The sequence below is a fragment of the Hemiscyllium ocellatum genome, chromosome 3 (assembly GCF_020745735.1).
Source record: "Hemiscyllium ocellatum isolate sHemOce1 chromosome 3, sHemOce1.pat.X.cur, whole genome shotgun sequence".
Lineage (NCBI taxonomy): Eukaryota > Metazoa > Chordata > Chondrichthyes > Orectolobiformes > Hemiscylliidae > Hemiscyllium > Hemiscyllium ocellatum.
The window spans coordinates 115,991,686-116,008,331 of NC_083403.1; the positions used below are offsets into that span (position 1 = coordinate 115,991,686).

Sequence of the window (16,646 nt, forward strand, 5' to 3'; positions counted from 1 at the left end):
CTTATGAACCATCATTTGTTAATTACTTCCATTTTCACGTGTGTTCCATCTGAAGACTGCCAGTTCTGGTTGGATGCCTTCCTGGAAGCTTCTTAACATGACCTCCCACCTCCAGTGGCTTCACCCAAAAGAAAAGCAGTTTTATATAAAATCTTTAATGAATTAAATAAGTTAATTATTTGTAAATACCCTGTAGTAACATAACAAATCTGTTTTAAAATCTCTGATTTTTCTCTTGGATTTTGTCCCCAGTTTTCAGGGAGATTAACTTCAATTCCAAGAGAACCAAGCAAATTCTGAAGGGTTTGACAGTGCTGTTTTATTTTTCTCTCAGTTTTTGCCCGCATCAGTTTCCAGGCAATTAACCTTCAAATAAGCAAGGTGCTAATGGGGGGGAAAGATTGTGCAGCAGTCTCGAACACAAAATATTTGAAAATCTAACCATATTAAAGCTGTCAAGTTGCTGATGGCTTGCATTCAAGGGTTTTAAAGAACAGATGGAGCTGGAAAGCAGGAAATGATAGAATAAGCAACCTAAAATCAGTCGTTGGTAAACTGCTAGAGTCGATTTATTAAGGAAGAACTATCAGGATATTTAGAGAAGCTTAATACAGTCCAACAGAATGTACATGAGGGCTTTCTTATGGAGCAGTGGTAGCGTCTCTACCCTGGACTCGAGGCCTGGGTTCAGGTTCCACTTGTACAACAGGTGTGTAATAACATCTCTGAACAGGTTGATTAGAAAAATTAGGTTACATTTTTAAAAATGGCTTTGTTAAAAGGAAATCATGCTTAACACATTTGCTAGAGTTCTTTATGACAAGCTTACTTGATTAAGAGGAACTCAGTGTATTTGAATTTCCTGCAGGTATTTGGTGAAGTGCCATATTAAAATGTGTTGCACAGGATAGGAGCCCAGGGTATTATGGAAAATGTTTGAGCACAGATTGAGGATTGGTTAAGACACAAAACAGAATAGAGAATACTGGATTATTTTCCGTTGGATGCACAGTAGTGGAGTCCTACAAGTATCAGTCCTAGGACCTCCATAATTTACTAAAATATCAATGACTTGGAGGAGGGGCAGAGTGTTGTGCATCAAACTTTGCTGATCCATGAATTGGTGGGAGATGTGTTGTGATGACATAAGGAATCTGCAAGGTGCTTGTGTGAGTGGGTTAAAAACTTGGCAGATGGTGTTTACTGCAGGGAACTGAGAGGTCATGCATTTTGAAAGAAAAAAATCAAAAGGAATCAAATCGTTTACACAAAGTGCAGCATAGAGAGATCTGGATGTTCTTGTGCATGAAACATAAAAGTTTCAGCATGCAGTTGCAGCAAATGATTAAGAAAGCAAGTGAAACTTAAGCCTTCATTGCGATATAGTCAGAGTTTAAAAATAGGAAACACTTTTTATAATTGTACAGGTATTGTGAGACTGCATCTGGGGTACTGTGTACATTTATCGTTCCCCTCTTGGCATTGGAGACTGTTCATAGTAAATGTTGTGGGCTTTTTTTCTGGGTTAAAGAGTTTGACTTCCAGGACCAGCTAAGCAGGTTTGGGTTTATTCAGTAGAGTTTTGAAGAATAAGGAATGAACTTATTGAAGGTTGTGGAAGAGCTTAGTAGTGTAGATGTTGAGGTCATGTTTCCACTAGTGAGGGGCTCTCAGACTGTGGGGCATTGTTATGAAATTAATACAAGAATTTAAATTTCAAATGTGTAATTATTTCTTCTCCCAGAAGCTAGTGAATGCCTGATTTCCCAGATAATTATGGTGGCTAAATCACTGCAAGTATTTAAAAGATTTTTGAATTATCAACTAATTGAGGGCAATGATGATCTGGCAGGAAAAAGAGTAAAAGTCTGAAATAGATCCCCATAATCTTGTTGAATAGTGAGGCCGGCTTGAGAACCTGATGACCACCTCTTACTCCCATTTCTTAAGTTCATTTGCTCCTCACCAAGTACAGAAGTGATAGGTGAAAAACATTTGGTATGAGTAAGCATAAGGAAGCAGAGTTTGGTTGATGCTGCAAATTAGAGGAGGTAGAATGTGGGAATTCAGCCAAATTTACACAGGAATCCTAAGTCTGGAAGGATCAAAAGTATAAATGAGACTTTGAGCTGAGGTGGGCTAGAGTTGTGTGATGACAGAGATAGAAATAAACAGTTTTATTGTTCAAGCAGATAGCTCATGTTAATGTCAAATGTGATATCAAAGTTGTGAACTATTTCTGGGTGCTCTGGTTTCCTCCCACAGTCCAAAGATGTGTAGGTTATGTGGATTAGACAGGGTTAATGTGGGGTTTTGGGAATAGGGTGGGGATGTGGATCTAGGTGGGGTACACTTTGGAAGGGCTCAACCTGCACTGTAGTGAGTTGTGCATTTATAAATACCATTTACAAATTCCGCTCTAAGTTATCACCATCCTAACTTGGAAACATTATTGCCGTTCCTTTAGTGTCCGTGATTCAGAATCCTGGAATCCACTCCCTTATGGCCCAGCCAGCATTGCCCATATTCTATGGATAAATAAAAAAAGAAGTATTGGAGGGATAGTGAAGTAAAGTTATGGATCATCAGGATTTAAGTTGAAAGGAATATCTTCTCAGATGGTGTGATGATGCAGCAAGCCACTGGGATTTGGAGAGGGTTGCAAGTAAGATTTGTTTTGGAGGCAAGTGAAGAGATGCCATCACGTGTAAATCTGTTTTTGCAGTTCTCAATAGATAATAGAAGGATGCAATTTGGCTAGAGAAGTCCCCATCTGGTTCTATGATCTTGGAGAAGTGTTAGAGGTGTGGAGCTGTTATTGTCATCAGCTGCACTAAAAGCTACAGGCAGATTGGGAATTCTGGGGGTAGATCTTTTGCCTTTGTCACCAGCATATAGGATGCTTTTTAATGAAGTGTTGGGAACTGGGCAGAATTTTCATTAGAGGGGTTTCAGACATGGTGTTTTGAGAAAGATGGGCAAAGACTTTGCAGATTGCAGCACATTTGGAAAGGAAGAAGTTGGAGCTAGTAACAGTTTGTGAGGGCAAAGTAGTCATGGGGTGATTTTGTTTTCAAGTCGGGTTGGGACAGATTTGGAGCGAAAGGAGACAGTACCTGAAGAGCGAGAATGATCAAAAATACCAGTGAACATTTGACAGGAAGTGAAATTGTATACTTAGTAGTTGAGTGAAAATTTTTATTATTATTCATTGTTGGGATGTGATGATACTGGCTAGGCTAGTTACATTTATTGCCCGTCTTGAATGATCACCACAGGCCAGCTGATTGAAATGAGAAGCAGGGAAAGCAAATTGACTTTTCCATTTGCTAAGGAAACTAAGGTTTAAATTGATATTACAAACTGAACCTCTGGTGCAAATGTAACCAGTTGAAAATATATAGAAGGACACAAAACCCTCAGATCTCAATGATTCCTATAGTACTGTAAAGGCAGCTGAAGAAGGCACAGGCTAGATCAAGAAACTAAGAATAGGCAGATATACATTTGCTGCAGCAATTTTTGTTACTTGAATATAACATTGCTTTTACGCTTTTCTAGCTGTCGTAAGCTGTATTGGGGTAGTTCATCACACATATGCTGTTACTGGTGAAGTTTGTATTTTGAGATGTGCGTTGGTTGTATACTGCTGTTGCCTTGGAATCGGGCAACCTCTCGGAAAAAAGTATCTGGAATACTTATTGAGGGAGATAGAATTTTGAAGGTCTTTGCAACTGCCATTGAGATATGGTTTGAGAGACTCTATGATTTGTCTTAGATGTATATTTCCTGTTTAATATGTAATTTTTAGTTTGTAATCAACTGTACTTTAATTTCTCTTTAACTTAAATTGATTCCGTACTTCAGTGTGTGGTTGGTTACCTAAGGTAATATTTAACATCTGGCAGCATTTGTGGAGAAAAAACAGACATTAGCATTTTGGGTCCAGTGACCCTCCTCCAGAACTGAAGGGTCAGTGGACCTGAAATGCTAACCTCTGCTTTCTCTCCACAGATGCTGCCAGATCTGGTCCATTCTGCAACAGTTTTTGTTTTTGTTTCTGATTTCTGCTGTTCTTTGGTTCTTCTTAATATTTAATGTTTGTTTGACATTTGGAGAGTAGTAACTTGTTTGCTTTAAAATAATTAGGCTAAAGTTATTGTGTTGACTGAGATAATGTCAAGTTATTTTCAAAGTAACAGTTTACTAAACTAATGCAGTGGATGTTGTAGTTATAGGCTTTTAAATGAAGTTTGATAAGGTACAAAACAACTTATTCAAAGTAGAGCTACAAGACATTAAAGGGACTATATTGCATATATGATTGGCTAAGTGATAGGAGTTAGAGAATAAGAGAAAAGATATTATGACTGGAATGAAGTCAACATGGTGCTTTCACCTGTGATTGTAATTAAATGTATTTGACTTGAGTGCAGATGGAGAGATTGAGAAGATTTTTCTACTTGAATCAGAAAAGGTTAAGGGAAGACCTCATGGAACTGTTCAAATTATGAATGAATTTGATAGTTCAAGTTGGATAAAAATGTTTTCTTTCACAAGTAGATGCATAATTATAACTCATCGATTAGCAAAAGAATTAGGTGAATGTAGGAAATGTCTGTTTTACACAGTGTTTAAATCTGGAATACCCTACCTGAAAGGCCACTGGGCGCAGATTCCACGGAAACTTCAAAAGTCAATTCAACAATGATTTTAAGCAAAAATAATTGCAGGACAAAGAGGGGGACAAGCCTGAGTATCTGATAAAAGTGAACAACTATTTCAAAGAATCAGCACAGGTGCATTTGGTCAAATGTGTCGTCTGTGCTGTGACATTTGATCAATTCAAAGCAAACTAATAACATAGTACGGGTCCTGTGCTTTCAGGTAATATGAGTAAATGACCATTGGTTCCATGGCCTATGTCGAATTTTAAATATTCAGATGTATGCGTAACACCATTTACTTCATGACTCAGAAGTTCGTTGAATTCTTGCATTTTTAAGAAGTTTGATTATCTGAAGAATGAGGACCCTGACTGTAATTTCACTACCTCACAACATGCTTGTATCCGGCATTCACTTATCCAAATATTAGACTAACCAGCAAGATCACAAGGTTCCGATGCTTGGCTAAACAATGTTGTCTGGCGTTTGAATATCCAGAATTTGATTAACTGAACGAAATACACCCCACCCCTGTCCTCTGTAATTATCTACCCTGACAATGCAATAATCCATCAGGAACCATGCTTTCACTGATGTTATTTTAACACATTGAAGTATTAGGAAAATTTCTTTGAGATGCTGGACACTTGCTCATTTCTGTGGCATTTTTATTTGCTGAAGTTCTATTTTTAAGTGAGTGGGTTGATATTTGAACATCATCAAAATGTTAGTGTATCTTCACTTATTCTGATTGAAGTTAGTAGTTCTGCTCCACTTGGAGAGAAAAAGACTCAGGAGATTTGATTGAGTTTTTAAAACTCATGAAGAGATACAGAGAAGCTTTTCTCCCTTGTAAAAGGAATAAGAATGAAACGGTGTAGATTTAAAGTGATATATGGAAAAAAAAAAGGTTATGTGATTTTAAAAAATGTTTTCGGACAGTGAGTAGTTCGGAAATGGGATACGTTGTCTGGAAGTGTGATGAAAGAAAAAGGGTTGTATCCAAAATGTTGACTTCACCCTGATGCTTGCTGTGATTATCCAGCCGCCTCCTTGTCTTCCTTGGAAGTGTGACGAAGGCAAGTTCAATTGAGGCATTCAAAGGATATTGAATAATACAATATTTGGATCAAAATAGTGTGCAGAAGTATCAGGACAAAGCAAGAGATTGGCATTGGGTAGCTAATGCAGATATTATATGCTTGTGATTCTCTATTGAGTATGTCTATCAATTTTTGATGCTCATTAATAACATCCATCTCATTCACTGAAGTTATACTGGAGGTCTACTCTTAAACCTATATGATCTCGAACAAAAGAGGAGACTCATGTTTACATACCACTTTTGGGCCTCACAAAGTACTTTCACAATCAGGTATTTTAGAAATGTCGTCTCTGTTAGAGGAGGTCTGATGTTAGAATGTGTTTATTTTAGTCATTATACAGTACAGAGTAGTCTTAATTTTATTCTTACAAATACCTTTTTAACTAGTCTAAACACACCGCTGCAAAGCAGTTTTATGCCACTCTCCAATTGTTCAGTTCATACATTTCCAGGTATCATTCATTTGACAACATATTGACTTCTTATGAAATTAACAGTTTAAGTAGCATTGACTTACAAACATTTTAAAAACATTGCTCAGCAGCATGAAGTCACTACTCGGCATTCATTTGTCAGACCATGCTTGATTTTCTGGTTTCCAACCAAACTGAGCAAAGGTTTTCTCTTTGTAAAATTTAAACAACTGCGATATTTGTACAGCATCTTCAATGCCATGAGAAATCAAAGGTGTAGACCAAACATGAAACTGAAGTTGAGGGAAAGATTCAGATAGGTAGCAAGTATCACTAGAAATGTTATTTGATGGTCAAAAAGTCGAAGCTGAGTGAGAAGTTTAAGAAAAAGCTGACTTTTTTTCAAGGCTGTAATACCTCAACACCTTGTTTTTCCTTTTAAGATCCTTAATATGGCTTAGATTATTGATGGAGAAGAGGATATGAAGTCATAGATTGATAGAATAATTACTGTGCAGATTATACACTTTGACCAGTTGTCTGTGCTTGTCTGCCAGAGCAACTTGGTTCAGTTTTGGGGGGCAAGGTAATAACTATTTGAGATCAGAATGGAGTTCTTTGATTTTAAAAAAATGTAATCTGTACGTAGGAATTTGGATGCCAAGGAATTTTCTCTGAAATATTGTTGATGGCAGATACCTAGATAAGTTAAAGTTAGTACAGATTGGGGTTCAGGGCTAATGATGAATACCTCCAGCCTGGCAGTGACAAAGACATGGAGAAAGTGAGGACTGCAGATGCTGGAGATCAGAGCTAAAAAATGTGCTGCTGGAAAAGCGTAGCAGATCAGGCAGCACCCAAGGAACAGGAGAATCGACATTTCAAGCATAAGCCCTTCTTCAGGAAGACATAGTGAAGATAAAGAACTTGGATAGCTCTCAAAATGTCTGTAGTGATCACAACCAATGCTGTAATTTTGAAATATATGTAGGAAAATGTAATAGTCAATTATCAAAAGTTGAAGTCGCACAAGTAACAACTAAGTAATGAGATCTCTTTAAATTATGTTGATACAGAGGTTTAAATGCTATCCATGATGCTAGAAGAGCCTGTCGACCTCAGAATGGCTCTGTGGGATACTTGTTGGGGGCTGGTGAAACTGATTTAAAGTTATAATTTGCTTTGGAGTTGGACTTTGTAAAATATAAGCTCCAGAACATTTCTGCTGAGCCTGAAAGATGTTCTATTTAGGCAAAACATGTATTTACAAAGCAAGTTTTTTTTGAAGCTTTGTGTTCTATTATTTTCTTGCAGGTTCTAAAATACTTTAATAAACAAGTGACCCATGTAGTATTCAAAGATGGACATGAAAGTGTTTGGAAGAAGGCCAAGAAAACTGGTGTAAAATTGGTCTCTGTTTTGTGGGTAGAAAGGTATGCACGTTTTAATATTGTTGTTATTATTGAAAACCACTTTTGCAAGTCAGGTCACACTTAACATCTATTACACCTACTTTCAATTCTTTCAATTTTATAATATGGATTAGATATTAGATTTTACCAGTAACTGGATGTTAAGATATCTGTGATATATAGTTTTTTTTTGTTTTGCTTTCCCTTTTTAAATAAAGGTATTAGATTAGCTGTACCACCAGTGTATTCACTTCTCTAGCTATTTTAACATCCTAAAATGCATCCCATCAGATGCAGGGGACTTATCAGTCTTTAACATTTTTCGTGAGTGGTGGTTGTTGTATTTGTTTTCTCTCTTCCTTTTTGCTCTTAAATATTTAAACATATTAGTGTCTTCTGCCCTAAAGACTAATGCAAAGTTTTGTTTTGTGTAACTCCTCTGCCATTTCCTTGTTCCCCATTATTATTTTCCAGCTTCATTCTCTGTGGGGCCTATGTTCACTTTGGATTCTTTAGATTAGATTGCTCTCTGTCTTGATATTATTTACAAGTTTACTCTGTTTTTCTCCCCTCTTTTATTTTTTTTGATTTTTTTTTTAAAACTTGCCTTTTTTTTGTCTCACTGCTAATTTTTGCCATATTGTATGTTTTTTTGACTTTCAATCTGATGCTGTCCTCCACTTCCCTGGTTAACCATGATTGACATCTCTTTCCCATATTCTCAACTATTGAAATTTGGATCAAATTAGATTAATTTGGTCAAGGGTTATGGGGGAAAAGATAAGTGATTTCAGGATTATTAAATCAGTCATGATCTCTTTGAATGGTGGCATAGACTCAAAGGACTGAGCAATGAAGGCAAGCGTGCCAAATGCCTTTTTAACCACCCTTCTTGTGACTTGTGAAGTTCTTTTTTACAGTGGATTATTTTTCAGTTAAACTAGAGTTTAACTTATCAATAATGTGTTTTGATACAGCTTTATCTGCCTGGAGCATGGGAGACTGTGGGGTGACCTAATAGAGGTTTATAAAATGAAGGAGGGCATGGACACGGTGAATAGCCAAGGTCTTTTTCCTAAACTGGGGTGGGGGGGGGTTAATATGTTTGTGCACACGATGATGCATGAACGGAACAAGCTGCTAGAGAAAGTGCTGGATGTGGATGCAACTATAATATTTAAAAGGCATCTGAATGGTATATGAATAGGAAGGGTTTAGAGGGATATGGGCCAAATACTGGCAAGTGGGACTAGCCTAGATTGATAGGTATGTGTGAATTGAACCGAAAGGTGTGTTTCCAAGCTGTGTAACTCTGACTCCATAACTCAAGTTAGACAAGAGATGTTGGGGTGTTTTTTTAAAAAAAAAAGTAAGGGGATTAAAACTGGATGTTTAGCAGTTTAACTAGTTGTTGATGAGCAGCAAGGTCCTTCACCTTGAAGACTACTTTTTAGTGTCACTGATGTAAATCTTAAAAGGTAAACCAGTCGTACATTGTTTCAATGCTATTTCAGGCGTTTAGTTGAAGCAGACTTGAGCAAGTAATATACAGTTAGGCTTTTTAACAAATGTTAACATTGTGTAACTTGTATTTAAGGTGTATGGCAACATGTACCCATGTTGATGAATCCCTATTTCCTGCCGTGAATGACAGTAAATCCTTACCTGAAAATAAAAGAACAGTAAGTATTATGCATAGTGTAGTTATTTACTTAGCACTTTATATAAGACAAGTTTTCTGTAAGCTTTACAACTTCACTGTGGTCTTCTCTTTTTAGACTAAAACTTTCATTGTAAAATGTATAGTGTTCCTGAAAATTGCAACTTTCAAATGAAACAATTTTAAGTAAATCAGATTTTCTCATTAAAACAAATGTAAAAGCTGTGGCTAGGTTTTGTATTTTCTCAACATTAAAATGCATTAAACCATGACACTTTGTTTGAATTACCGTACGTCATTAAATTTCGATATTGGTAGTCAGGATTTCATGTTGGAAATCAACCACCACAATGCCTGTCATAAATGTTAAAGATTTTAAAAAGTATGTACAATTTCCAAATTTGCCTCATTTAAACCTAGGTTGAGAGGAAGTCTGAGTGAAAATGCTATTTATTTGAAGCATTTAGACTTTAGCTACTGAAAAGCAAGTATGAAGCATTGACATAATTCTACTAATTAATTCTCCTTTTAAACTTTCATTAACGTGCATTCAGATGTAGACAGGAAAACATACATGGTGTTTTGGATGTTTAGGAAAGACTGAGAAAGTAGTTGAGTGGCTCCTGTTGTCAGGGTTGAGATGGATTTTGTGCTCAAGAGAATGCTGCCTCTCAATCTTCCTTCTCTAGATGCTTTTACTAGTTTCCAGGAGTCATAGAGGACCAATTGACACTTAAAGGTCTTATTAGTCACAAGTCACAGCTTATCGTAACTGCTGCAAGAAAGATGGACTGCTTTTCTTTAAGTTTAAGGTAGCTCTTATTGCAAAGGACCGAGAGAACTCCTGAGCAGGTGGAGCATTGAAAGCCTCTCTATCTTTTTCACAACCTGAGGTTATCCATTTATCTGGAAGTCAAAATCACATAGCTGTTGGCAGGCAGAATGATTTTATCATTGATAATAGGTCGCTGGTTCATAGACGAATCTGCATTGTGTTTTTAACAAAAGCTCTCTTTTATGCACATTCCTTTGCTCTGATCATCTACAAACTACAATCCCAGAGCATGTACAACTCCCCTGATTCGTAACTAGGGTTCAGAAGAGGAAAGTAGTGAGTGGAAGGTTCAGTGAAAGAAAGATTGGTGAGTTGTGGAATGGGAGAGGCCACAAGTTGGAAGATCAGCAGCAAGCAAGGGATTTGCAGATGGGTGAGACAGCAAAATGTGTTTGACAGCTTGTTGCATTAGGTAATGACACACAGCAGACTACAAATAAGCACCAGTCTGTCGTCTTGTCAGTGATACTGGCACCAAATGTCACTGATCTAAGTGAGAATATAGGCCCCATTAACTGAATAACATCACAATAAAAGAACATGAAATGTGACATAATTAAATGGGGATGTGCTGGGGAAGAATGGGGAAGAAAAACAGGATTATATGTATCGTGAGCATCATGGTAGCAGCAGTTTCACTGAGCTGCTGCAAAAGCCACTGCCTTTTCTGTTTCTGCCAGACAAAATGTTACAATTAAAAAAACATTTTCATGTATTAGCATTATCTACAAAAATAAGATTTGAGAGATATATGCAATTTATTTTTAAAAGTGTAGCAACCTTCAGGTGCACCATACTTGTTGGTCACGATGCTAAACAAATGAAGGATGGTGACACAAATTTGGAAGTTTTGAAGAGATTTGGAGCTCAATGTATTCTTCTTGCAAGCCTACTAGTCAATTCGTCAGTATAGACATAACTTTCTGCTGTTCCTTTTACAATGCATTTTCCTAGGTCAACTGATGGAATATCAGTGATTTGGCTCTTTATTAGGATATGTAGAATACTCTGCCTGTCATTCATACCTGCCTCAATCAACAATGAGGCACATTGCATTGGGGATACAATTCATGAACCACAGAGACTTCTTTAAAACTGTGCTTTGATTTTCATATGAATACAGAGGAACCTCGATTATTCGCCATTTGATTATCCGAATATCTGATTATCTGGCAAGGTCTCAGTGCTCAGCTAAACTGTTATCCAGCATTTGATTATCGGGAATTCAATTAACCGAGTGAAATATTGCCCTCCCGTGTCCTTCGGATAATCGTGGTTCCTCTGTATTTGTACTTGCTTTGTGTTAGAAAAAGCAACATCAATTGCAAAATTAATCATAATGAGTGATTGACTAAGTTTGGTGTGATTTTTATTTTGAGAAAGACATTGTCAAATTATCAGTTTTCTACGTGCAATCAGAATCAAGTGTTGCCTGCAGGTGACTCTTGCTTAGAAAGCTGGATAGTCTGGTCTTGGTATGCAAAAGGTAATTTAGTTTTTCTTTGTTTTTGTATAATGTGTTCCTTTTCAATAATTCTTATTATTCCTTTGTCATCATTTAAAATGCAAGTAGTCATGTAATCTTATGACGGTGCATTAAATATTATTATGACAAGGTTCACCAATTTCAGGTTTCAGACAGGACACCCCAAACCTTTAAGCCTTCAGGTGAGAAGGTATAAACCAGCCCTCCTTTATCCATCAACCTTCTTGGCTGGTTGTAACAAACTTAATCTTAGAAAGGATTCTTTCCTTTACTTTGAAGCCAAAACAAACTGCTTTAAAAGGAGCTATTTTAATTAGGCTTTCTTGAGTTAACAAAAAAGAGAGTTTATTAAATACTAAACGTAAGAAGGAGTACTAATGCAATGCGCACAAACTGATTAGCAATGATTCCAAGAAAACAATGGAACAGTCTCTGAATTGTTCAAGAAGAGCAGATGCTTGAACATTATGACCATTACAGTGGAGTTTGCCAGTCACAGTAATGTTGGTAAATCAACAGTTAGTTTCACGATCTTAAGTTTTGCAACTTGGTTAAGATGCTCTAGTTTTAATGCATTTGAACTGTGATTAAATTTCATCATTCAGGATGAGAGAGAATCTTTTGTTGGCTGCTTCCCTTTTGACCGGTACTCAATTGCTCTGAGTTTGTTCGAGTCTTTACCTACAACCCAGGTGTCACTAAGGGATAGATCTTTGGTAACACCATGCTAACATTCAAACGCAGACTAGTGCTTGGAAGAGATGATGAAAAAGTATTGAACACTATGTTTTATATACATTGCTTAAAAGATATGACTTTTAGAAGCATCAAGCTGTTTGTTTTGTCAAAGGCAGGTCACACTTGTCTAATTTAATCCAAATCTCTGCAAAAATTAGTTTATGTATGTACAGTGATCGCAGTGGGTGGGATAATTAAGACTTTTAAAAATTCATAATAAAATGTAACATGCAAGATCTGTTATTAAGATCAAGGCTCTCAGTATTAAAAATTAAAAGGCACAATGATGAATAAATAAATAACTGCAATGAGAGAGAGTAGCAATTAGACGTGTGAACCAAGTTAGAAACTTCCAGGATATGATGAGGATGATGGAATTTTGCAAGGACTCATCAAATCTGAGTAGTGTAGAAACTTTTGTCAGGTTATGCTACAGTTGGCAACACAGTACTTGCAGTTTTGATGTAGCTAAATGGTTGTATAATTCGTGCATCCATGAATTTTTCAGCATCGATGTATGAAACCCAGGGATTTCATAGAAAAGACACCAGAGAATGACAAAAGACTGCAGAGAAAATTAGATCAAATGATTCAGAATCTAGATTTGAATAAAACTACTGGTGAGTTTTTAATACTGAATAACACTCTGCACTTCTGAAATGTATTTGTACCTTGGTGCACTGTTTGTCTTGTGAAACCATCTAATAAATTATATTGTCACAAAGTTGCTTTCTTTGGTTCACCTGAAAACCCAACAGACTTTACCATTTTGATGTGATTAAGTTAGCCGATAATTATGGTCGTTGATTTGCTGAAGTTTACCATTTGGATGCAGTTTTAAGCTCATTAGAGGAGCTTAAATCATGTGACCCAGTTCTAAAATAGTGGTGGGTTATTGGAAACCAAGAAAACAAATATACTGAACTCGTGGAATTAAAATCTGTGTATATTAGCCAATTTTCTGTGGAATTGCACACAGGAGCGGTGACCAAGTAAATTCATCAGGTCAGACTCCGTTTAAAGGGCAAGGAAACAACAAGATCCATAACCCAGGAGATAAGAACATGGTAGGGTGGGAAGGCTAAAAAGGACTATAGAAAGCCAGAAGTGGTGCAGAAAAGTTTAAAAAGTGAGTTCAGTTTCACATAGCTTGAGTAAATGATTCATTTAAGCAAATTGGGTCAAATGCTTCTAACTGTCCTCATTACTGTGTTCACTTGCATTTTCAGGTGTTCTCAATATCACAAGGCATGATAACTGAGTCTTGAGTCTGTGTGTAAGCTGAAATTTTCAAAAGAAAATTTCTTCCTTTAACAGTCCAAAATTCCACGAAAATACCAGTAACAAAACTGAATTATATTGATGCCTTCATTATTTCTCCTGGTCTTAATTTCTTACTATGTTTTATTTTCCACATTTTTCCCCCAAAAGGACCTGATCTGCCTTTACTTTCATTTGATGGAGATGCTACAGATCTACATATACACAAAATGAAAACTATTCACCTCAGTCATTTCTGCAGAATGGAAGAAAGATTGAAGGAAATGAAAGACAAGAGGGAGAACCTTTCTCCCACCGGTAAGTTCTTGTACTGTGCAGTGTATCTAAATTTTGTAGTACTGAAGCAGCATTTCCACAATTTTTTTTCTCTCGATAGACTATATGGCAGCAGTTTCTTAAACAGGAAGTCAGTGCTGTGAATTGTCGGCATGCTGAATGTTGCACTGGCATGCATCCAGTTATGCAGTTTAGAGGGAAATCTTTTGTGAAGTCATTTACTAAAATATAATGTGAAGATGCTGGTGTTCGAGGTCGACAAAGTTCAAAATCATGCAACACCAGGTTACAGTCTAACAGGTTTATTTGAAATTAAAACTTTTTGGAGTCCTGCTTCTTTGTCAGGTAACTAGTGGGGCAGAGTCATAGGACACAGAATTTATAGTAAAAGATCAAAGTGTCATACAACTGATGCGATGTATTGAACAAACCTAGAATGCTGTTAAGTCTTTAATCACTTAAAATGGGGATGTGGGTTTCGATTGATTTAATATGGAAATCCCAAGTCCCAGTCCTGGGACAACTTAAAGTTTTAGTATAAAAAGAAGAGGTGACATCTCAGCTCAGTCAATGCATTAAAGTGTGAGATTAGAGTCTGTCTGTAATCCAACCTTGAGTCAGACTGGTTTTGTTTCCAAAGTATGAATTTAGAAAATGTCACATGGACTGACTGTTTAGGGATTGTGTTTTTTGAATAAAATAGAATGTATCTGAAAATACAAATCCACACCATAGTCTTACATGCGCACACGTGAGAAAGTGTGCTTGAGTCTGATGGAGTATATGCCTGAGAGGGTGTGTGTGTGTGTGTGTGTGTGTGTGTCTGTGTGAGGGAGAAAGCAAGTGCATGAGAGGGAGTCTGTGTGAGTGTAATCGTGTACGTTTGTGTGTGTGAGAGAGTGTCTGTATAGTGAAGTGGAGCCACCTGTAGTGGTATCATGAACCCAAGATTCTAGTTGAGGCTGTCCTCGTGGGTATTGAGCCTGGCTATCTGCTTGACGTTCACCTTGGAGAGTGGTCAATTGAAGACCCAAGGCCAAATGTCCTTGACTGTTGAAGTGATCCACCACTGGGAGGGAACATTCCTGTCTGGCAATTGTTGCGCGGTATCCATTCATCTATCGTAGTGTCTGCATGGTTTTGCCTGTATACCATGCCTCGGGGCATCCTTGCTTGCAGCATAAGAAATAGACAACGTTGGCCGAGTCGCATGAATACCCGTGACACGTGGGTGGTGTCCTCATGTGTAATGGTAGTATCCATTTTGACACTCTGACATTTCTTGCAGTAGTTGCCATGATAGGGGAATGTGGTGTTGTAGTCTATGTTGTCCTGAAAGCTGGGTAGTTTGCTGCGAACAATGGTCTTTTTAAGATTTGGCAGTTGTATAAAGGCGAGAAGTGGAAGCATAAGAACGAAATTGGTGAGGTGTGCATCCTCATTGATAATGTGTGAGGCTGTGAAGAACATGGCATAGTTTCTCAGTTTTCAGGAAGTACTGAATGACAAAGGGTACCCTATTAATTGTATCACTTGTCGATCTCCTGAAGAGGTCACAGCGGTTTCTTGCTGTGGCACGTCAGAACTAGCAATTGATGAGTTGAGCATCATATCCTACACTTATGAGGGTGTCCTTCAGCAGCTTCAGGTGTCTATCGCATTCCTGCTCACCTGAACCTGCATATGTGTAGGGCTTATCCAGAGAGGTTGGCTGTTTTAATATGTTTAGGGTGGAAGCTAGAGAGACGCAGCATTGTGCGGTCATCCATGGGTTTGCAGTAGAGTGAGGTACTGAAGTGTCTGTCCTTGATGGAGATGTGTGATCCAAGAATGAGAGAGATTCTAAAGAATAGTCCATGGTAAATCTGATGGTGGGATGAAACTTGTTGATATAATTGTGTAATTGTTTCAGTGACTCCTTGCCATGGGTCCAGTGGAAGAAAATGTCGTCAGTGTATTTGGTGTATGGTGTTAGTCAGAGGCCCTGTGCAGCAAAGTCTTGCCTGAACTTGTGCATGAAAATCTTAGCGTAATGGGGTGCAAATTTGGTCCTCATGGCTGTTCCATGTGTCTGGATAAAGGTCTGGTTGTCAAAGGTGAAGATGTTGTGGTCAAGGATAAAGCAGATGAATTATAGGTCCCTGGAGATGGCAGCTATTGGTGTTGATTACTGAGGCTGTTGCAGCGATGCCATCATTGTGGGAGATGCTGCTGTAGATTGCTGAAACATCCATTGTGGCGAGGAATGTTCCCAGTTCGCCTGATCCATAGGGGCTGAATTTCTGTAAATAAAATTTGGAGTGTCACGACAGAAGCTGTGGATTCCCTGTACGATGGGTTTCAAGATGCCCTCAACATAGCCAGAGAGGTTCCCTCACAGGGTCCCGTTGCCTGATATGACAGGATGTCCGGGTGTGTTGGCTTTGTGTATCTTCAGAAGACAGTAGAATTCCCCTAAGCGAGAAGTACACTGGATGAGAGTGCGTTAAGTATACTGAAGGACTAGGTCAAAAGTCTTGGTCAATCTGTTTAGTTCATGGGTGTGATCTTTGGTTGGAATAGCCAGTATTTGCCTGTAATGTTCCTGGTTTTCAGTTGTCGGTCATTTCCGGGCAGTTATCCCCATTTTAATCTGAATGACAATGGCTCCTCTTTTGTCTGCTGGTTTAATGACTTTTTATAAATTACTACTTTGCAAATAGAACCAGTCTGACTCGTTGGGATACAGCCAGACTGTAACCTCGCAGCTTTAATACATTGTCTGAGCTGAGTT

General features: G+C 37.8%; 1 protein-coding gene across 1 annotated transcript in view; it reads left to right on the forward strand.

Annotated features, from left to right (window-relative positions):
* Positions 1 to 16,646, forward strand: part of mcph1 (microcephalin 1) — a 308,959-nt gene that overhangs the window by 3,719 nt on the left and 288,594 nt on the right. Inside the window, exons 3-6 of the mRNA XM_060821596.1 lie at positions 7,500 to 7,618; positions 9,195 to 9,279; positions 12,825 to 12,936; positions 13,748 to 13,894. Of these exons, the coding sequence (XP_060677579.1) occupies positions 7,500 to 7,618; positions 9,195 to 9,279; positions 12,825 to 12,936; positions 13,748 to 13,894 (463 nt within the window). The remainder of the gene's footprint in view (positions 1 to 7,499; positions 7,619 to 9,194; positions 9,280 to 12,824; positions 12,937 to 13,747; positions 13,895 to 16,646) is intronic.